The 22494-nt window shown below is 38.0% G+C and overlaps 2 protein-coding genes across 7 annotated transcripts in view; one reads left to right on the top strand and one right to left on the bottom strand.

Moving 5' to 3' along the window:
• The first annotated feature begins 8 nt into the window (after nucleotides 1-8).
• Nucleotides 9-8479, top strand: FAM229B (family with sequence similarity 229 member B). 4 transcript variants are annotated; one of them, XM_010346487.3, is made up of 4 exons: nucleotides 9-139; nucleotides 4540-4642; nucleotides 6488-6626; nucleotides 7851-8479. In XM_010346487.3, exons 3-4 carry the CDS (start codon nucleotides 6502-6504, stop codon nucleotides 7966-7968), a joined length of 243 nt encoding a protein of 80 aa, XP_010344789.1. In that variant the 5' UTR covers nucleotides 9-139; nucleotides 4540-4642; nucleotides 6488-6501; the 3' UTR covers nucleotides 7969-8479. The 4 variants fall into 4 exon arrangements, with proteins under 4 accessions (XP_010344789.1, XP_074253689.1, XP_010344788.1 ...); XM_074397588.1 differs by having other exon boundaries at nucleotides 4630-4698; nucleotides 7851-8138; XM_010346486.3 differs by having other exon boundaries at nucleotides 4543-4698; nucleotides 7851-8137.
• Nucleotides 8480-17492: 9013 nt separating this feature from the next.
• Nucleotides 17493-22494, bottom strand: part of LAMA4 (laminin subunit alpha 4) — a 161516-nt gene continuing 156514 nt past the window's right edge. For all 3 annotated transcript variants that reach the window (XM_010346489.3, XM_074397586.1, XM_074397587.1), the window contains exons 38-39: nucleotides 22039-22158; nucleotides 17493-17945 (exon numbers count right to left, since the gene is read on the bottom strand). In XM_010346489.3, the coding sequence (XP_010344791.1) occupies nucleotides 17800-17945; nucleotides 22039-22158 (266 nt within the window). In that variant the 3' untranslated portion in view covers nucleotides 17493-17799. The remainder of the gene's footprint in view (nucleotides 17946-22038; nucleotides 22159-22494) is intronic.

Below are 22494 nucleotides of genomic sequence, written 5' to 3'. Positions count from 1 at the left end.
AGGTTTTCCGTCAGGAGGCCGCGCAAGTGCACTCGCGTCTCACCGTCACCATAGCGACTGGGCCACGGGAGGGCAGATCCTTGATGCTTTGTCAACATCTTTGAGAAACTACGGCCCCGGAGGCCGGGGTAACTGGCGGGTAACTAGGCTTTAGAGTGATATTTTAAAATATGTGTCTTTAAGCTGTTCGTAGATTATCAGAGGTTTAATTTTTGTTCACAGCGTCAGCACCCTGGGCGGTGTCTCAGTTCCGTTTATTCACATTCCACGAGACGCTGCCTAAGCATCTCTATCCAGCAAGCCCTTTGTTCTAATAGAAAATGAACAATGGCGTTGAGCAAAAAAGAAACCCCAGAGAAACAGACATGTCAGGGCAAAATTGAAACTAGATGGTTATACACTTTGACAAAAATGGCCAAACCAAGATCAGAGACCCAACCAGTATTTGTTGAACGCTCTATGTTCACCAAGTTAACTTGTAGGCTCTCTGGGAAGATTTAAAAGAAATTAAGACATGGATCCAGTTCCAAGAAGCTTACAATCTAATTGAAGACATACACGTGTAATACTCAAAGAATTGTGTGGCATTGACTATAAGTGCAGTAGAATTCAGTGGTTGAGGATGTAGATGAGTAAATAGAAGTCTGATGGAACAGATGGGTTTAACGCTAGGTATTTAGATGGGTATTTAGATGAGATCCAGGAGGAGAATATTAAAAAATTAGGCATTATGACAATTACCAACTCCGTAAAATTGTCAAACATTAAAATGCGTAAACTTTTATTGATAAAATTAGACGAGAATTTAATTAACAACTCAAGTACTTCTTTAATGAAAGTAACATTTTCCACAAAAATTCTGAAGAACTATGAAACCGTAAGAAGTCTTCTTTGTTTAGTAAAAAGTTATATGGTATGTGTTATGAATGTGTGCTAATATGAACTGTAATATTCAATTGATTAGGACACTTTATTGTCCCATTCGACACATAGCAATTATTATTTCATTTTTCTGGTAGCTGGTAGTTTAAAGCTGCAATGGATTTTATATCTTTTGGTAATAGGCAGCTTTTAATCAGTAAATTTTTGCAGGCTGGATTTATTCTTAACTGCTTGTTTAGCATAGGGTCAATGGTAGAGGTACAGTCGGGCACTTTGGGTCTTGATGCTAAAGTCCCAAAGTCTGGAGCTTACAAAATTTGCAAGTCTTGGTCCAGTTCATAGGCAGTGATGTGAATAGGTCTGTATCAGTCTGTTATCCTGGTCAGTCAGATGATATACTGGCCTCTGCAGAACACTACCCCTCATGCAGTCACAGTCATTATTCTCTAGAAGCCACACATAGAAAAGTCCTAACACGTCTCATTAATAACTTCAGTCTGTAGAGAATCAGACTGAGATACAGTTCTACTTAAGAGTCAAGCAAGGGAGAGCCTTACTTGCCAGCCACACCAAAACTTCCATACAGGCAAACCCAGATTAGCTAAGTTGAGATCATCTGAACTGCAGCGAGCTATTCAGAATCTTATAAGCAAGAGAATTGTTTTTTTGTTGAAGCCATTGAAGTTTTGGGGTGCAGTTTTATTGGAGCAATAACTGACTAACATACAGAGCAAATAGAGTGGCCAGAATTCCACATGCTGAAAATGAAAAAGAGATTTCTATAGAAAAATCAACACCAAGACATAAAACCTCATTCAATCATTCAGTTTTTCAGAATAAAGATAATTCTTTAGGTACCTAGGCATGAAATGAACAGGGGAGTGTGATGGAGAAAGAATAAGAAACATGCTGTTTTCCTCTGTTTGCCTCCTCCTCAACTGTGTCAGTGTTTTTGTCTTCCACCCATTTCCACCTAATTAATGCACACTTGTCTTTTAGATTTCGATTTTATATCCTAGACTAAAACAAATCCTATCCTAACCTATAAACTCCACTATAACAGGAACTGTGTTTGTTTTTGCTTAATCTTTTATCTTTAACACTTAACATATGCCTGGCTCATGTGGATTCTCAGCAAATATTTGTTAAATGAATGAATGAAGTCTATGGGTCTTTTTTTTCTTAGACTGTGGCAAGTTCAAGTATCACTCATTTTCTGCATCTCATGAATTAATATCTTGAGAGTTGAAAGATTATTGCTCTTGAGCTTATGATACTTAAGGGAGTATTTGGAGACTTCACTATCTTTTAATTCACCATTTGTACTGCTCTTATCTATCTATTGCTTTATGAAAATCTTCTGGAGACTCAAGTTCATTTTGTCTTCTGATGTATTATTCTAATGTCATAAAGTTTCATCGTTAAGGCTACTGTTTGGTTTGTTTCATTGTATCACCCATTCTAAGGAAGCATGGTATGCCAAATGGACTAGTTAAAATGGTAAATTAGAAGGTTTTAAGAATATCCCAGTTACAGATATTTTACTTTATATATATCAGTGACTAAAAAGTGAAATCAATGTCTCAACACTCTTGATTTCAGGAATGACACAAAAATATTTAGGAAGTAGTGCTGATTGAATTATTGTATCCCAGTCATTGGCTTTATACGTGTTATATATTTTTGTATTCCTCACAACAACTCTATAAGGTAGGAATTAATACCATTTTACAGACAAACTTTTAGTGATTAGCTCAAAATCTCAGCACTAACATTGTGTCAAAATTCAAATCTGACTGGGCACAGTGGCTCATGCTTGTAACCTCAGCACTTTGGGAAGGCAAGGTGGGTGGATTGCTTGAGCCCAGGAATTTGAGACCAGTCTGGGCAACATGGTAAAATTCTGTCTCTACAAAAAAATACAGAATCAGCTGGGCATGGTGGTGTGCACCTGTAGTCCCAGCTACTTGAGATGCTGAGGCAAGAGGCTTGCTTGAGCCCAGGAGGTTGAGGCTGCATGCAGTGAGCCATGATCATGCCACTGTACTCCAGCCTGGGTGACAGAGCACGAACCTGTCTCAAAAACAAGCAAGCAAACAAAAAACAACAACAAAAACCAATTTAAATCTAATCCTGATGCTACCATCACTTTTCCATTGCTACCTCCTCTTAAACATGTAAACTATCAAAATTTTTTGCCATCCTAAGGACCAAATGTTTAGGTCCTAAGACACATTAGCTAACAATGGCCAGCAGTTATTTGTTTGTGTGACTGTGATACTGTCAGTTAAATTATTTTTCTAAGCTAAAATGGTGATCAACTTACTCACAGATACTATCCTAGTAAGAAAAAGTAGAGGTAAGATCATATTCAATATCAAGTTAATTCTTATGTAAAATGCCAGTTTTCTATAACTTGAGTCATATGAAAACACAACAGTGTTAGGTGGGGGGCTAGGGGAGGGATAGCATTAGGAGAAATACCTAATGTAGGTGATGGGATGATGGATGCAGCCAACCACCATGGAATGTGTATATCAAACCTGCATATTCTGCACATGAAACTTTAAGTTCAATAATGAAAAATAAATTAAAAAAAGAATTTATGTCATAAAAAAAAAATGCTCACTAGGGCCGGGTGCAGTGGCTTATGCTGGTAATCGCAGCACTTTGGGAGGCTGAGGTGGGTGGCTTGCCTGAGGTCAGGAGTTCAACCTGACCAACATGGAAAAACTCCGTCTCTACTAAAAGTACAAAAACTAGCCAGGTGCGGTGGTGTGTGCCTGTAATCCCATCTACTCGGAAGGCAGGATGCGCTGAGGCAGGAGAATCACTTCAACCTGGGAGGCAGAGGTTGCAGTGAGCCGAGATAGCACCACCGCACTCAAGCCTGGGTGACAGAGTGAGACTCTGCCTCAGAAAAAAACCTGCTCACTAACATTTAATAGTTTAGTCATCAGATACGAAAATTGAAAAACTGCTTAGCTGACACGTAATGTTCTGATGTAAGGGTTAAACTAAACATTACTGAGTAGAGCAGATGTTCATGAGGTAAGCTATTGATATAGAAGCCAAGAACGAGTTGGAAGAGGGAGAGCAGTTCAGAGAAATGCAAAGGTGGTACGAGCAGAGAAGCAGCCCAGGGCCCAGGGAACAGACTAATGAGGACAGTACAAGATGTATTCTTCCTTTCACAATTGTAATTATTCCTGCCATTTGTGAATTTGAAGACTCTCTTGAGGAAACAGTAAAAAACAAAACAGGTTAGTCCAGGCATTAGAGAGAGGGTGTAAAGAATCCCATGTAAGAGTTATAGAGAAATCTGTAAAGGTACAGTTTGAGTTTGAGGATTTTGGAGTGGGACGAGATGTAGATAGATTGGATTTATTTGTCATAATATAAGTGAAAGTCTAGGGGGGAGAGAATATGAGGAAAACAGGATCTAAAATGAGAAGAATCTCAACTCTGATTTTGTACAGATTAGACTGTAGGCCCTCATTCATGGATGAAAATACTAATAGGGAAATAAGGAATTGTAGGGAAGTAAGGAATAAGGCAGTAACAATAAGAATGAAACTCTCCAAAAGACTAAGAGAAAATTTTTAGTTATCCTCAGTTGGTTGTTGGAGCTATGCATTGAGATGTTTGATTCTTTAGCAGGTAGGAAACTATGTGAAAGAATCTTCTGATGTCATAATTTCCGGGTGTCACTGGAACATTTGATCATCATTCCTTTGGCAATTCCAGGCTTCTGTGGAAGGTCAGTAGAAGCATTGATTTATTCACCTCTGCAGGAATCAGACTGAGCCTATATTGGTAAGTCTATTTATCCTTGATCAAATAACAATGTTAACACCTGCAGAGATAATCACACTAAACCACAGTGTGGTTTTACTAAATCATCATTGAGAAAAACACTTTTTTTCTTTATAACTGACACAGTCTATAAAAGTTATCATATTTAAATTCTTAAACCTTAATTTAGTTTTATTGCCACCAATAAACATTTACATTTAGGCATAGAATACCATACTAGGCATAAGAAATATTTGAGCCACTTTAAATGTTTCCTATCCCTTGTGGGCTAATAGTTGAATACATGCAAATTATTTCAAGATAGAGCTATTAAATATTCACTGTGTGCCAAGCACTGTTCTAGGTATTAAGTATTCAGTGATGACAAAGACAGACTTGGAATGAAGGGGAATATTAAGCATTTACAAAAATAAGGGTAGTATTTCTCAACAGTGGGTAGTTCTGCTTCTCTCTCCCACGAGGGGACATTTGGCAATGTCTGTAGACATTTTGAACTGTCACAACTTTGGGGGCGGGGTACTGTTTGCATCCACTGGGTGAAGGCCTTGAATTCTGCACAACACCCTCCGGTGCACAGGATAGTTTCCTCCTTCGCCAACTAAGAATTATCTGATCCCAACTGTCAATAGTGTCATGGCTGAGAAACCTTGAATTAGAATGATGATAACTGTTACAAAGCAGAAATAAAGGTTGCTATGAAAACTTAGATAATGGGGGTTTATAGAAGTAAGTTACAGAGTGAGTAAAATGTCGGTTCAGACTTAATGGATTGCATTGGCCATAGCAAATGAAGGGTGGGAGCAGTGGGGTAAGGAAGAGTCCCAAGGTAGGCAGTAAGGAGTTTATTTATATGTGTTTATGTGTATACATCATGTCTACTTCATAATAAAGTTAATATCTCATGTATACTTGCATATATTTATATATATTTTTACTAATGCTCTGTAGTACATGCTGAATAATAATAGTTAACATTTACTGAGCACTTACTGTGTGTTAGGCACTGCACTTTACATGTATTACCTTACTCAATCCTCACTATTTTCTTAGAAGTAGATAATATTATCACCAATGTACCTGTGAGAAATATAGATTAATACCTTGGTTCACATAGTTTGGAAAGGCCAGAACCAGGATTTGAACTCAGATAAATCCAGCTCTCCCAAGGCTGCTTTCTTAACTACTTTACTGTGACTATAAAGAAGCAGGGGGAAATGAATGATCACCTGGAGCAGAAGGATTAGCTGAAGGTATCTTGGTGGATGCAAAATTCTGTGCTCCAAAGAAAGAGAAGAGTATAGATAGGTAGAGAGGTGCATGGTGATTGTAACAACTATTTAAAGGCAAACCAAATTTTGTCTTCACACAGCAGAAGTGGACTTCAGTTATGTTAACCATCGGATACACTATCCTTGTATCACTTGGTGGCTATTTTGTATTTTTTGCAAGACTAAATTGTACATAAGAGATAGTTGTGAAATACTTTTTATAGCTATTTATAAATAGAATAACACTCAGAATATTTCTATATATCTATAACAAGATAGTAATATTAAAAATTCCAAGGCCAGGCACGTGTGCACCTGTAGTTCCAGTTGCTAAGGAGGCTGAGGCAGGAGGATTGCTAAGCCCAGGGGTTCAAGATTGTAGTGCACTATGATTGCACTTGTGAATAACCACTGCACTCCAGCCTAGGCAACACAGTAAGACTCTGACTCCTAAAAAAATTCCGTACAGGTCTTTGATGACAATCTGTCTCCACCCCCAATATTTTAACTTTCTAATCTAGGTTTTCAGTGAATTATGCCTTTTCAGTTTGGGACCCAGCCAAGGAGGTTTCCAGTGGAAGGAGGAGATTCTTCAACTGGGCTGGAACCGGGGATGAGCTCCAGTGCTGCCTGTAATGGGAAGGAGATGTCACCAACCAGGTAAAGTCTTCAGTCCTGACAACGGAGGACATATGTATTGGCTATCATCAATATAACCTTCAGCTGATATTCAGTATAAGCGAGAAGAAATTCTCAGGAATTCAAAAACATTGTTGTTTCTAAATTAGTATTAACAGAGCCCAGGTTTCCTTAGTATGGAGTCTGTATTTTGTATTTCTGTAAGTCTTGATGATAGACCAATTCATTCTCTCTCTTTCTGGTACATTTTTAGCTATTAACCAAAAATCCCCGCAATTACCTTTTTACCAGCCTAATAGACTGTTTTGCTGATAGCTTCATGATTAGGTAACATTCAATTAAACAAACAAACCTTCAGTGTTAGTATGTACAGGGCACTGTGCTAGGCATAAGGCTAAAAATATGAAAAAGACTTAGACCTCAGATTTGGTGTCACTTTGGCTTTGCTGTGGCCTTTGGCAGAAAGAGTGATACAGAGTATGAAGATTCTATGAGACAAAGCAGTTTTGCAAAATGGTTAATTCCACCTCTCTGATATTTATCATAGCAAAACCTTAGATACTACATTGTTTGATTCTCATGGTTGGAAATTTTTGGAACACAGATTTAAGTTTAACAGGGCGTAGGTACTTAAAAATCGGAGTTAGTAAAGAATGAAATAGGCTACTTTGGGAAATAATGAGCTCCCAGTCTTTAGAAATGTTTAGGGCTGAGTGACTATTAATCGGTGGAAATGTTGGAAAGGAAATTCATATGTAAGACATATTTTTGGACTAGGTGTCATTTAAGGGCCGTTTCAAATCTATGAGTCTGTCAACATTTGAACAGCATGTGGACAGTTTTGTATTTTGCCACAAACGTTCTCATTTTGAAATCGCTCAACTGAAGTGATTTTAGGGTGCATATGCACATGAATTGCCGTGGTACTATCACTTATGTCTGTAATTATACACTTTGGTTTGCCATTTAGCAATCATTACATACCTTTCAAAATGAACACCTGGAGGATTATCTTCGAATATATGAATTTCCTGTGATTAAATCTATGGCAAAGGCCACAATTTCTTTGTTATATCAGTCTAAAATAGGTGCCTCATCAGCAACACCATGTTGTACTCATTTTATGACATTCAGAGATTTCAAAGTGATTTAAAACAGTTAAATATACACTAAAATTTGGATGCTCTGAAAAAGATATTTCCCCTTTTTAGTATCTAACTACATGTCATCTGCTTTTTTATTCAGGCAACTCCGGAGATGCCCTGGAAGTCATTGCCTGACAATAACTGATGTTCCTATCACTGTCTATGCAACAATGAGAAAGCCACCTGCACAAAGCAGCAAGGAAATGCATCCTAAATAGCATCATTAAGTCTTCTGTCAAGGTCTGACTAGGTCAAGGGTAATGGACCAGTGTCATCTTGTGATCTGGTAAACGAATAAAAGTGGTGGCACCTTTGAATGATGACAACAATTGAACTATTTACTTTTAGTAAGACAGACAGAAATGTAGTCAGTAAAATGCACGTAGTAATAGGCTATCAGTTATGCCTGATAGGTAAGACAGAATAATATTTCACAATTAGAAAGTACCTTAGAGATCATCTTGCTCACAGTAGGTCATTAATATCAATAATTGAAGATGAAGCTTAATTCGCCATGGTCATCAATCAGGTGGGGCTTATTCTAAATGCTTAATGTGTCTTAGGCTCATTTCCTTGTTCATATTTGGGTTGCTACTTAGCTAAATCCTTTTACCTTACTACTCCAAGCCAGTCCCTGTCTTGATATTATTTGATAATGCTCTGCTCAGGAATAATGATATTGGGTGAGAAATGGAGCCCTGTGGTTGTGTTTTGGAAGAGTATTCAAGATCAAAGAAAGTTCTTAGTCCATAGTTAATCTGCAAGGCATTTAAGCTACTTCCATATAGGAGCCCAGATTATTGATTAAATGTAAACAAAGTCAAAGCTGTGGTTCTAACCCTGATTTTTCCAAGAAAAATGATGTCCCATTATCACTTTGACCCTAAGTGCTAACCAAATATCTTGATAAATTGTTTATGATAGATATTGAGAAACCTCATGTGAATTTTTCCATTTGGTTAGATGTAGGATCACTTTTGAGGTTGGGCTAGCTCTCTGTGTTCTCTTTTTTCCTTCTGGTAGTCCCCGGAAACTCAGCCTGCTTTCCTTTTCTCTCAGTGGCTGTCAGCATCCATCTAATGAAATTGTCTTTTCCAAAAGACTGACTTTAGCATCAGATACAATTTTCTCCAGTATGTGTGTGTTTGTTTTTGTCTACTTTGCTGCTTCTGAAAATATACACGTAAGTCTTTTAAAATGAAAAGTTTATTAACTTACAATTAAATAGACATAGATGCATATACATTACCTTAGGTGAAAAAGAAAAACTGCCAGGGAGTTATACGATGAAAAACTCTCAGAGCTCACACAGAGCTGGGTGATGTTTGAATGCCAGCCAGTTAAAGTGGAAAGATCTTGAACATGTGGAGCATTGAGTAGAGACTGAGAAAGGTCATGCTTTCATAAGAGATCCAAAGTGGCACTAGACTAAAGGCTTTGACAGAGCTTAAATATAAGCCTTGAGAGACTCAAGACGATATCGAAGTAACCTCATTTTGTCTGCCAAATAAAAATGGTAATGGAATATTCCTTAAAGGAAGAAAACAAAATGGAGGCAGGAAATTGCCTGAGACTGGAGAAAAGAATGACAGGAAGGAGAAAGGAGTGATGAAAAGTTCCTCCAAGGCCTGGGCTTGGTGGCTCACACCTGTAATCCTGGCACTTTGGGAGGCCGAGGCAAACGGATCATTTGAGGTCAGGCATTTGAGACTAGCCTGGCCAACATGGTGAAACCCCATCTCTACTAAAAATGAAAAAATTGGCTGGATATGGTGGTGGGTGCCTGTAATCCCAGCTACTTGGAAGGCTGAGGCAGGAGAATTGCTTGAACCCAGGAGGCAGAGGTTGCAGTGAGCCGAGATTGCACCACTGTGCTCCAGCCTAGACAATAGAGTGAGACTGTACCAACTCCCCGCCCCCCAAAAGAAAAGAAAAGAAAAGAAAAGAAAAGAAAAGAAAAAGTCCTCAGAACTTATAGAAGGCTGGGAAGAATACATGTTTCAGCAATAGTAGAAAGATCTTTTAATATAGTACATGGATCATTGAGTACAGTCCAGCAAAATACTGCCAAAGTGGGATTAGGGTTAGATTAGGGAGATGGGAATAGACTGGAGACTACTCTGGACTTGCCCTAACAAAGCTTAAGAGTAACATTTGAAAGAATCAAACTGACTTTAAGTAACTCTTAACCTTATCCAAAGGGAGACAACCGCTCAAAATAAAAATAAAAACTACAATAAAAGCCAGCACCAAATGTGTAACATTCACAATGATTAGCATCTAATAAAAAATTACCAGGCCTTGCAAAAAAAAAAAAGAGAAAATGCAATCCACAGTCAAGACAACCTTTAGTCGATAGAAACAGACTCAGAATGACAGATGACAGCATTAGTAAACGATATGGTTTGGCTCTCTGTCACAACCCAAATCTCATGTTGAATTGTAAATCCCAGTTTTGGGGGAGGGACCTGGTGGTAGGCGATTGGATCATGGGGATGGATTTTCCCCTTGGTGTTCTCGTGATAGTGAGTTCTTACGAGCTCTGGTTGTTTAAAAGTGTGTGCACTTCCCCCTTTTCCCTCTTTCTCTCCTGCTCCACCTTGCTAAGATGTGCTTGCTTCCCTTTGCCTTCTGCCATGATTGTAAGTTTCCTGAGGCCTCCTAGCCATGCTTCCCGTTAAGCCTGTGGAACTGTGAATGAGTTAAACCTCTTTACTTCCTAAATTACCCAGTCTCAGTAGTTCTTTATAGCAGTGTGAAAATGGACAAATACAATAGACAAGCTACCGTAAATCACGTTCAAGTAGTGGATGAAAGCATAAAGAAGAAATAAATGGGAGATATAAAAATGACTCAAATTGAACTTTTAGAGATGAAAAATACAGTATCTGAAGTAATAATATACATTGAATAGGATTAAGAGATTAGATACTTATAGAAGGCCGGGAAGAATACGTGTTTCAGCAATAGTAGAAAGATCTTTTAATATAGTACATGGATCATTGTACAGATTAGAAGAAAAGATTAATGAACCTGAAGACATAGCTATAGAAATTATCTGACATTAAGTACAAAGAAAAAAGCAATTAAAAAAGAGTATAAGTTTTGTGTTTCATTATCTATTAGTCTAATATATATGTAAGTGGCTTCTCAGAAGAAGGGAGGGGGATAGAAAAAAATTTGAAGAAATAATGGTCACATTTTTCCCAAATTTGATGAAAACTATAAACTCACAGATTCAAGTAGCTTAACCAACCTGAAGAAGAAGAAACATGGAAATAAAACATTATGTCATAACTACATTGAAGAGAAAATCTTAAAACTTGGTAGTAAATGACACACGCATTCAGAGAAAAGTAAGAATGAGAGCACACTTTTCATCAGAAAATGTTAAGGCAAAAAGGCAAAAGAGCAATATCTTTTTTTTTTTTTTTTTTTTTTTTTTGGAGACAGACTTTTGCCTTTTTTGCCTAGGCTGGGGTGTGCAATGGCGCAATCTTGGCTCACTGGAACCTCTTCCTCCTGGGTTCAAGTGATTCTCCTGCCTCAGCCTCCTGAGTAGCTGGGACTACAGGTGACTGCTACCGCTCCTGGCTAATTTTGTAGTTTTAATAGAGACAGAGTTTCACCATGTTGGCCAGGCAGGTCTCAAACTCCTGACCTCAGGTGATCTACCCGGCTCAGCCTCCCAAAGTGCTGGGATTACAGGCATGAGCCACAGTGCCTGGCCTGGAGCAATATCTTTAAAGAATCTTTAAAAAGTGAAATTGAAGTAAAAACTTTTCAGCCAAACAACTGCTGAGAGAATTCATCAGTAGCAGATCTGCACTCTAAAAAATGTTCAAGGAAGTTTTTCAGGCAGAAAGAATGGTACTAGATGGATAGAAATGGATACACCATGCAGACATTAATCTGAGGAAAGTTGGAGTAGCTATATTAATAGCAGACAAGAAGATTTCAGAGCAAAGAATTTACAGAGGTAAAGAGAGACAATTCATAATGATAAAGGGATCAAGACATCAAGAATACCTAACAATCTTAAATGTTTATGCCAGAGCTTCAAAGTACATGAAACAAAAACTGATGCAATTGAAAGGAGAAATAACTCCACATTTGTAGTTCAGATTTTCAGCTGGTAGAACAAGTAAACAGAATCAGTAGGGATAGAGAGGATGTGACAATTGATATGGAACACTTTAACGAGGAACAGCAGAATACATTCTTTTCAAGTGCACTTGGAAAATGTGTGAAGTAGAACATACTGTAGTCCACAAAACAAGTTTCAATAAATTGAAAAGTATTCAAAGTATGGAAGGGTATGTAAAGTATGTCTTACAGTAGAATTAAATTATAAATTAATAACAGAAAGATACTTAGAGAATCTCCAGCTATTCAAATACTTAGTGATACACTTCTGAATAACCCCTGAATAAAAGAAGAAATGACTGAATAAATTAGAAAGTGCTTTGAACAGAATGAAAATGAAAACACAGCGTATCAAAATGCTTGGGGAACAGCTAAAGTAGCTCTTAGAGAGAATTAAGGCAATACTTTCATTAGAAAAGAAGAAACATCTCAAGTCAATGATCTAAGCTTCCACCTTAAGAAAACAGAAGAAAAATGAGCAAACTTAAATCCAGAATAAGCAGAAAGAAAGAAGTAATGAAGATAAGAACAGAAACAATGATATAAGGGTAGATAAATAATAGAGAAAATCAATGGAACCAAAAGCTGATTTTTAAAAAAGATTAATAAAATTGATAAACCTCTAGGAAGAATTATCAGGAAAAAAAGAAGACACAAATTACCAAATCAGGAATGATCATAGGGGCATCATGGCAGATTTAAAGACATTGAAAGGATAGAGTTTTTTTCAGAAGTATGAATTCTTTAGTCTTCCAAGGCGTTTACCCTGAATAAATTGCCTTCCCACATTTCTCACATTTCCAGGTGTAAGCTTTCTGTCAGGGAATATTACAAATAGGTCCTAGGGCAACCTGGTGACACCATACTTTCATAACCTTCCACCAAGGTGACATCAGCTCATTAATCAACAGCCTTTAGACATGATCACTTGACACAGCTTCTGTTGAGGTTGCTGATTTAGCTCACTGTTTGTAAACCATGGTCTGGCTGGGCTGGTGAGGGACTCAAGCCTGAGCAGCCAGCATCAATACACTTGAGGAGTTCCTTGAGAGATTCAAGTGTTTCTTCCGGCTGCTAGGGTCATACTACATTTCTCTCAAGTTTCTGCCTTCCTGTCTCATGCTTTGGCAGATGTCAGGCTTTGACGCTTAATCTCATCAACCTTCTGCCCACCTCATCCTGCTTTCTAGCAGTCTTCTCTGGGAATGGTATCCTTTGACGCTGTGACGTTTAGAAACTGACTGGTCCTATTCGTGGTAGCCAAACTTCTTATCTACTTTTCGGGACTTGAGAAGTTATCGGAGACCTGAGGGAGCACTTTTTGTTTCTCTGAGGCCTGTGCCGTTATTGCCTCAGTCTTCTCCCCACACCCTCAGGCAAGTCAGAGATTTCTGGGGCTCAGTTGAACTCAAGTGGAGAAGTCACTGTCTGTTTTTCCTTTTCTCAGACTTCCAGCAAATTTACAAGTCAAGCAGTTGTCTTAGGAGGTGAGGTGAAGGAATAACTTTATGGAAACTTGGCTTCACTTAAATTCACTCATTATGAGCATATACTTGGCTGCCAGGCACTGGACTCAGCAACATATCAGTGAATAACACAGATGAAAATTTGTGGTGCTCACATTTTGGACAAGGGCTTGTTCAGTTGCCTTTCTACACCCTTCATATAGACTCCGTGTGTGCATGTGATGCACGTGTGTGTGTGTGTGGGTGTGTGTGTGGTGTTGGGGCCATCATGGTGTTAACTGCCAGTTATGCTGAAATGGTTTCTCTCACCCACTCCTAAAGAAGGAGGGATTGGCTCTAGAAACCTGCTGCTCTTCTAGATGAGCCAAAGCAAGTGCCCTCTTGATTTTTCTCGGTGAGACCTTGTCAGCTCACTCCTTTATGGTACCTCTCTGGTGCTGGTCAGCCAGAAGGCAGATAGTCTTTGGAGGCAGGGAAGCAAGGTGACAATCATGCTGCCCCTGGAGGTAGGCAGCCTTGTTTTGACTGCTGGCTTCTTGGTCTAGCTGAATGACAGTGGGCAGGTTATCTGAGCTGCAAATATTACCTCAAAGGATTGGTGGAATGAACAAATAAAATAATCAACTTTAGCTTATCATAGTGGCTGACACTTAGTAAGTCCTCTAGGAATAGACATTAGCTATTTTCTTTTTTCTTTTCTTTTTTTCTTTCTTAGAGATAAGAAGAGAGAATGGGGAGGAAAGGTGGGGCAGAAGGAAAGGAGATTAGATTTTTTTTTTAATAATAAGAAAAAGAATAAAGAAGAGGAAGAAAGAGAAAGAGGAAGAGGGAGAGAGGATGGGGGTATTGCTTTATTGCCCAGGCTAGAATGCAGTCTAAATGTGGGTATGCCTATAATTGTCCTTAATAATGGAGACATGAAAGAAAATGAGGGAAGAAAATAACAAACAAGGAGCCAACCAACATTTCGTTTAAACTTCTAAGTTGATATGATGTGGTACTGATAAGAGTGTATATTTTGTTTATTTAAAGTGGAGAGTTCTATAAATGTTAATTATGTTTACTTGTTCCAGATCTGAGTTCAAGTTCTGGATATGGTTGTTGATTTTCTGTCTCATTGATCTGTCTAATATTAATGTTGAAGTCTCTCACTATTATTATGTGGGAGTCTAAGTCTCTTGATTAGTCTTGTATGTCTGGGTATTCCTGTATTGGGTGTGTATATATTTAGGATCTTTAGCTCTTCTTGTTGTTGCATTGATCCTTTTATCATTATATAATGTCCTTCTTTGCTTCTTTTGATCCTTGTTGCTTTAACGACTATTTTATCAGAGGCAAAAATTGTAACTTCTGCTTTTTATTTATAGATTTTAGCTCTCTGTTTGGTTGGCAAATCTTTCTCCATCCCTTGTTTTGAGTCTTTGTGTATCCTTGAATATGAGATGGGTCTGGATGCAGCATACTGATGGGTTTTAGTTTTTTATTCAAATTGCCTGTCTGTCTTTGGATTGGGGGATTTAGTCAATTTAAATTTATAATTAATAATGATATATGTGAGTTTAATACTGCCATTTAATATTAGCTGCCTATTTTGCCCATTAGTTGATGTAAATTCTTCATTATATTGATGCTCTTTTTGGTATTTTTTAGAAAGGCTGATACTGTTTGTTCCTTTCTATGTGTAGTGGTTCTTTCAGAAGCTCTTGTAAAGCAGGCCTGGTGGTGATGAAATCTCTGAGTGCTTGCTTGTTCACAAAAAACTTTATTTTTCCTTCACTTATGAAGCTTAGTTTGGCTGGATGTGAAATTCTTGGTTGAAATTTCTTTTCTTTAAGGATGTTGAATATTGGTCCCCACTCTCTTCTGGCTTGTAGGGTTTCTGCTGAGAGATCTGCTGTAAGTCTAATAGGCTTCCCTTTGTGGGTAACCTGACCTTTCTCTCTGGCTGCCCTTAGTATTTTCTCCTTCATTGCAACCCTGGTGAATCTGACGATTATGTGCCTTGGAGTTGCTCTTCTTGAGGAATATCTTTGTGGTGTTCTCTGTATTACCTGGAGTTGTATATTATCCTGCCTTACTAAATTGGGAAAATTTTCCTGAATAATATCCTGAAGCGTATTTTCCAGCTTGGATTCATTCTCTTCATCACATTCAGGTACACCTATCAAGCGTAGATTAGGTCTTTTCACATAGTCCCATATTTCTTGGAGACTTTGCTCGTTCCTTTTTATTCTTTTTTCTCTAATCTTGTCTTCTTGTTTTATTTCATTGAGTTGGTCTTCGACCTCTGATATCTTTTCTTCTGCTTGATCAATTCGGCTGTTAAAACTCATGCATACTTCACGTAGTTCTCGTATTGTGTTTTTCAGCTCCATCAATTCACTTATATTCCTCTCTAAATTTTGTATTCTTTTTAACATTTCGTCAAACCTTTTTTCAAAGTTCTTAGTTTCTTTGGATTGGGTTTGAGCAAGTTCTTTTAATTCACAGAAGTTTCTTATTATCCACATTTTGAAGCCTGCTTCTGTAATTGGAACACACTTGTTCTCCATCAGGCCTTGTTTCGTTGCTGATGAGGAACTGTGATCCCCTGCTGAGGGAGAGGCGTTCTGATCTTGGGTATTCTCAGCCTTTTTTGACTGTTTTCTTCCCTTCATTGTAGATTGATCCATCTGTGGTCTTTATAATTACCGTCTTTGTAATTGGTTTTCTGAGTGGACGTCCAACTTACTGATTCTCAGTGCCGAAATCTGAGCAACCCACTGCGCCGACTAAATCAGCAGCATTAAGATTGATGGTGCTTTTCTGACTCTGCACCAAGAACCGACACTCCGAGGCGCTGGCAAAACCGCCTCGCCAGTCACAAGAGTCGCACTGGCAACCCGTGGGGCTCCTCCGCTGGGAATCTCCTGGTGCGTGAGCAACAAGAATTCATGTGAAGGTATGGCGTCCTCTTGTTCTTTGTGCTTTCACTGGGAGCTACAATCCCGAGCTGCTAGTGATCAGCCATCTTGGATCTCTCCGACATTAGCTATTTTCACTGATATCTTCAACATTATCATTTTTTATGTATTTCAGACAGAAGGGTAGCAGGGGGATATAGGTAGGTCTGCACATAGATACAAATAGGTAATATATGTATATATAATCATTTCAAGGTAACATTGTTTTACTCCCCTTGGTAATTCCTCAAAATATTTTATACCCTCTCCCCTCAAAAGTTACTCCTTCTATGTATTGTTAATTCTGTTGATATCAGGGCCTGTTTTCTCTTCTGCATTGAGTTTTTCAGATACAGTTCTTTCATTTCTACATTTTAATATTTTATGAGCTATTCAAGCCCATTTTTCTAGACTTTATTAATGTAGCTACTTGGGAAAAAGATTTTAGAAGTAAGACTGGTTGTGTTGCAGGTATGTGGGGAAAACACTTTGTTTTTGACATAGGATCTCACTCTGTTGCCCAGGCTGGAGTGCAGTGGTACTGCCAGCCATCATAGCTCGCTATAGCCTTGAACTCCTGAGCTTAAACAGTCCTCCCATCTCAGCCTCTCAAGTAGCTGGGACTACAGGTGTGTGCCCATTTACAAATTTTTTTTGTAGAGATGGGATCTCATTATGTTGCCCAGGCTAGGAGCAAACTTAATAAAAGGACTTGTATACTCTTAAATTGAATTTTATGATCTTGACCTACTGTTTTTGCTGTGATGTCCTCAGTGATTCCTATAGAACACACAATAATAGTAATAACCTGCAGGAGCCTCCCCTTGTGTGCAATTTTATTTTTCTTTTAAGGAGATAAGGAAGGATAAAAAGTAGTTCATTTCCTTTTTTCTTATTTAGAAAAAGATTAAATTATACTACATTTTCTGGTAATCTGTTAGAAATTTACTTTATTAAACCTTGATAACTGCAGCTATAAACCTAAAATATTCTTCTTATATTGATAGACCAAACAAAAGGGCTAAAGCCAAATCTATCATCTAATTTTAGATTATATCTAAGTAAGTCTCTTCAAAATAAAGAAAGGCAGTTTAGGACACAGAAATTTTTATACAGATTGAAAGTTATTTTCCCTGAAAGAAAGGTGAGTCTGAGAATCTAGCCACACTTCAAAAATGTGTGCAAGTGTTTATTCAGAATCCCTTCTATTTTATTAGAAACAGAAACAGTAATTTCACCAGTAGGAATTGCGTGTGCTCTCAATACAGGTAAGTTTGCCACTCCTTCCGTTGTTGTCCATTGCAGACATTTTGGACCCAAGGTAAGAATCCAAATGAGAAATAAGAAATATCCAGTCCCTGATGATTCATTTAAGTCCTGTTCAACTAGATGAAAGCTTCCACCAGAAGGAAGAGTTGCTGTTCCTCCTGGCTGGCTTTGTGTTTCTTTCAGTGCTCTAAAGAACTTTGTATTTGGGCAGCTATGCTCTGTTGTGTCAGGCTGCTGGACAGGAGTTGATGCTCACGGCGCCACTGACCAGGGCTGCTTTACTGAAGCTCACTGGGTGTCCATCAATCACAAAGTGGCGTATGCAGCCTGTGAAGGGTTTGCTGGGGGCCAAGCGTGGTGTCAGTAGAGATTCTGAAAAGAGCAAGTAATAAAAACAAAGATTGCAATTGAGGTATCCCAAGCCCAAATATTACTTCCTGGTAAAAGTAAACATACTCACTCATATCATCAACATGATTTACATTTCAAAAGTGGACTATAGTTATAATTGACTCATTCTCAGGAACTTTATTTGCTTGTGAAGTCCTATGAACATGTGGTAATTTTAATATTTTGCCATATTTTCCATGATCAGATTCCTGTATATTGTAACTGTCTTTCAAGGCTGAAATTTACCACTTATGTGTAAAGCCTCAGCAGTGGATTTCCATGATCTACCTATGATTTTTAAAGTTAATTTCACCTGGATCTCTCTTATAATGTATGCTTTGCTAACGAGGAGGAAAGAAATTTTAGCTTCCACACTATTTTTGGACTTGGTTAATATTTCTGTTTAATTCATTACCCTTCACCCTTAAGCCTCTACATTATTGCCTGTTCCTAAAATATAATAAGAAAATAATGAACCCAGATAAACTAAAATTCAATTTTTCTGAGCTCAGGGTTTAAGAACTATATATAGGGTAATGATAACTCTCTTAGTCTTTGTGTGGGCACAGGTGCCCTGTGTTATGCCAGGGCAACTTTCTCCTCCTATCTTAATTAGAAATCTAATTAATAAGCACAAGGAAGCCTTGTGCTTATTAATTGTACAGACACAAATATGTTAGGATGATGGAAGCAATAGAATTTAAAACAATTTAGAGAGCTTAGAAATATCATAAAATTAAAATCCATTTAGCCAAAACTTACTAGTATTTACATACAGCTTTGTGAGCAATAGCAGATAAAGGATGGAAAACATTTAGAAATCAGTAATTCAGGAAAGAACATAGAACAGCAAATGAGACATCAGCAAGCAGCTGTAATGTTTTCTAAGCAATGTAGGGTAAGAATATGCAGAAGCTGTGTACTGAAAATAAATCATGGAAATGGCATTTCATATTTAGAATTATAGAAGTTTTAGATTTGGAAGGGGCCTGAGAGATCATTTCCCTTTATTGTCTCTAAATTAGTGTGACTATATATATTCTTTAAGCCTGCTCAGTGTCCTTCATCATCTAGGTAAGAAATGAGTGAACAGGAAAGCTTATGAGGGGTAGAAGCATCTAATACTTCTGCTTACTTTGGAGACCAGACTTAGAACATGGGTTTTTATTCTGCCCCAGCTTACCATCCTTTGGCTTATGAGGGAAATCATCTGGAGGTAATAATTCATGTAGCAGTTAATGGCCTGAGTAATTCACCACACAATTAATTGTAGGTAGTGACAGTACAGTTCCCCAGAACCCTAAGTAATTGATTATTGAAATTAATGTGTAATTTTAAGAGCAAATATTTTCATGTTGAAGGCTTGACTATATACAAATAATGCAAGATTTTCAGTAGAGGAATGAATGCTTAGACTTGTGGGTGGTTTACATTAACAAAAACATTTTTGGTTTTAAAATGATCACACACTAAAGTTGATTTTTTTGATGTGTAGTTCTATGAATTTTATGCATTAGATTTTTATGGATAGAAATAAGAAGTCACCAGAGTTCTGAGTGAGATTCTTAGAGAATTCAGTGCATTTAGGGGTTTTATTTAGCCTAATTTAGTTATCCTTCTTAATGCCTAGTTTCTGATGTAATTTTAGTGGAATTCACCTTGAACAGCTCAAAATGATATAATTAATTACATTTTATTTTAAATTATAATTGCTTTTGTTCTAGGCTTGCTGGCATAATTCTTAGATGGAATTTAAAGCTGCAGTGGTGCAGTGGGCTGGTGGTTACACCCTCCCGGCCTGCTGGCTCCTGTGCTGGCTCATTAGCTAAAGTTTGCTATTCATTCTGTGTCTCAGACAGGCTGAATTTGGCTTTAGGCACATCTTGCCCATCCAGTCTGTTGGGGCTTAGAAACTTTTGTAGTGAGGATGATGGCAGTGTGTGAGGCTGGGATCAGACTATGAAAGCAAACAAACAGAAGTGAAAAAGAAATATTTGTTTGAAAAATGTAGTAAGAACGTTGGGTGCATAGTGAAGAACAAATACTCCAACTTCCATGTCCACCTCCCAAAGCCTAGCACAGTGCTTAATAGGCAATCCATGCTGTGTGTTGGATATAGTCATGTTCCCTGCCATCAGTACTACTTAGTTACAACAGTATTCTGTGCTAAGTGCTACAACAGTGGTATGCATACACATCCTAGGGGGAAAGGGGCGTGTGTGTGTAAGTAAAAGTCTGAGCTGAGTCCTAAAGGTCAATAGGAGCTAGGTTGGGGAGGAATGGGAGAAGTTGCTCCTTACAAAGGTACTAGGGGAGGAAAGGAAGACTATTTCCCAGAAAGGGAGGCTCAGTTCCCTTACGCAGAGGCCTGGAGTAAAGAGACCATCATTGAACATTTAGTCCCAGAAGGTGTGGAGAGATCCCAAAGGCAGGGGTGAGGAGGAGAGAGATGACGGTCAAGGAGCTTGCATGCTATGGTGAATTTAATCCTGGGGATGCTTGGGAATCTGTGAAGCACTTTCAACTGTGTTGTGATTTCTGTGTGCCGAAATGTGCACTGATGTGAGACTTTTGCATGCTGCACCTGCATGAAGTGCAGTGCTGGCCTTTGCCAGAATCCTTTCAAACCTAAAGTCAGGAACAGGGAGAGGACTGGGGAATGGAGAGGGGAGTGGAAGGGGGAGACAAAGGAGAAGAGTTGCTTTGTGAGAGTCTCAAGTATTTCTTTTCACACTGGGTTACCATTACTGTCAATACTAGTATTTGAAAAATTCACACAAAAAAGAGTACTTAGTTGTTCACTCTTTTTGGAGTACCCAAGGTCAGATGCTTAGTTTTATGTGTGCTTTCTTGCCCTCTTACTTAAAGCATTGTCTTTATGTGTCAGTCTAAAAATTGTCTATTAGAAGATTATTAAAATCTCCACCAATCCAAGCATGAAAAGACAAATAGCATATGTTCTCACTCATATATATGAGCTTAAGAAGTAGATCTCATGAAGAGAGTTAGAGAGTAGGTGGTAGTTACGAGAGGCTGGGAAGGGAAGGCAGAAGGAGATGAAGTTGGTTAATGGGTACAAAAATACAGTTAGATGGAATAATTTCTAATATTTTATATTTCAATAGGGAAACTATAGTTAAGAATAATTTATTGTATATTTCAAAGTAGCTAGAAGAGAAGAATTGTAATGTTACCAACACAAAGAAAAGATAAATGTTTTAGGTGATGGATATTGCAATTATCCGGATTTGATCATTACACATTGTATGCAGGTATCAAAATATCACATGTACCCCCAAAATATGTACAACTATGATATGTCAATTCAAAACTCCCCACCAAGTTCCAGCAGCAAAAGCTGGGTTATTTCCTTTTAAAATCCCACTCCTCAGCCAGAACATTCAGGTTTTCCGAGTTAGTGAAATGTGTAAAAAAATGCATTCAATATGAAGATATGGTCCTTGCTTCAGAGGTTTAAAACAATTGGTATGTGTGTGTGTTGTCCATAAGTGTCCTGTCACCATCCTGGATTATACACCATTCTTGGCAGATGACAGCAGCAGTGACTGACGACGTTTACAGAATTGCAGCTGGGAACCTCTCTGAGGGAATGTCACTACCAACGAGCAACAACTTATGGTCTGCAGCTGTTTTTGCAGTTCAGACTAATCATGGACAGAGAAGACTGTACTTTCTCCTACTGAGGAAGGGGAGCAATTCACAGCAAACGTAATCCTCCAAAGTTCTCAGATCCTACTGTAGAGTTAGTCAATGAGTATTCTTTGTGTTTGAGATAAAATAGGGTATGTGTTTCACTGTGTGTATGTGTGTGGAGGGCACTTAAAAGGGAAAGGAAAGAAACAAACAAGCAAATATGGCAAGGGAGAGTAATGGCTACCAGCTGTAACGCTGGAGTCTAGTCACTTTATTGTGCTTTTTCCTTTTAAAGGACACTGTATATAAAATCCTTTGAGTAACTGGGTGCATCACGAAAACACATGGTTCAATTCTATAATAACAATTATGAGAACTCAGTTTTTTGAATTGGAAACTTGTCCCTTTAAACAAGGCTTACCTGGAACACCTCCAACAAACACAGGCTCCCTGTGATCAATTGATTGTGGATTCAGGGGTCCAACCACGTGGTTTACTTCAGAGTCCACATCTAACTGAACCACATTTGAATCTCTAATAACTGAAATGCAGGGCAAAGGCTGGTCATAAGTGGCACTGGGGTAATGAATTTTTACATGAGAAAGACTATCATAGTAATTGCTTTTATTTATAAATAAAACCCATGCTTTTTTCTATATTATTAAAATCATCAAAGATGTCTAACCAAGAAATGGCTGTAACATTTTTCTTAAAAAGGGAGAATATTTAGAATATTCTTGTGCTACTTTTTTCCTCTATAAGTTATGCATTGTTTAAGCAACTCTCAACACTATTTTGTAGCATTCATATTTTTGAATCACTTGGATTCAATATACACATATTAGTATAATAACATGATTTTCTTTTCTTGTCTACT

This window comes from Saimiri boliviensis, chromosome 4, assembly GCF_048565385.1.
Source record: "Saimiri boliviensis isolate mSaiBol1 chromosome 4, mSaiBol1.pri, whole genome shotgun sequence".
In the NCBI taxonomy this organism is placed as follows: domain Eukaryota; kingdom Metazoa; phylum Chordata; class Mammalia; order Primates; family Cebidae; genus Saimiri; species Saimiri boliviensis.
Note: the sequence above shows the minus strand (reverse complement) of the source record. Positions and strands in the feature narration are given on the sequence as shown.

Excerpts from the sequence above, each read along its gene's own strand:
- FAM229B (XM_010346487.3), top strand. The coding sequence starts at position 6,502 with ATGCCTTTTCAGTTTGGGACCCAGCCAAGGAGGTTTCCAGTGGAAGGA. Across the intron at positions 6,627-7,850 it reads AAGGAGATGTCACCAACCAG|GCAACTCCGGAGATGCCCTG; the intron begins GTAAAGTCTTCA and ends TTTTTTATTCAG.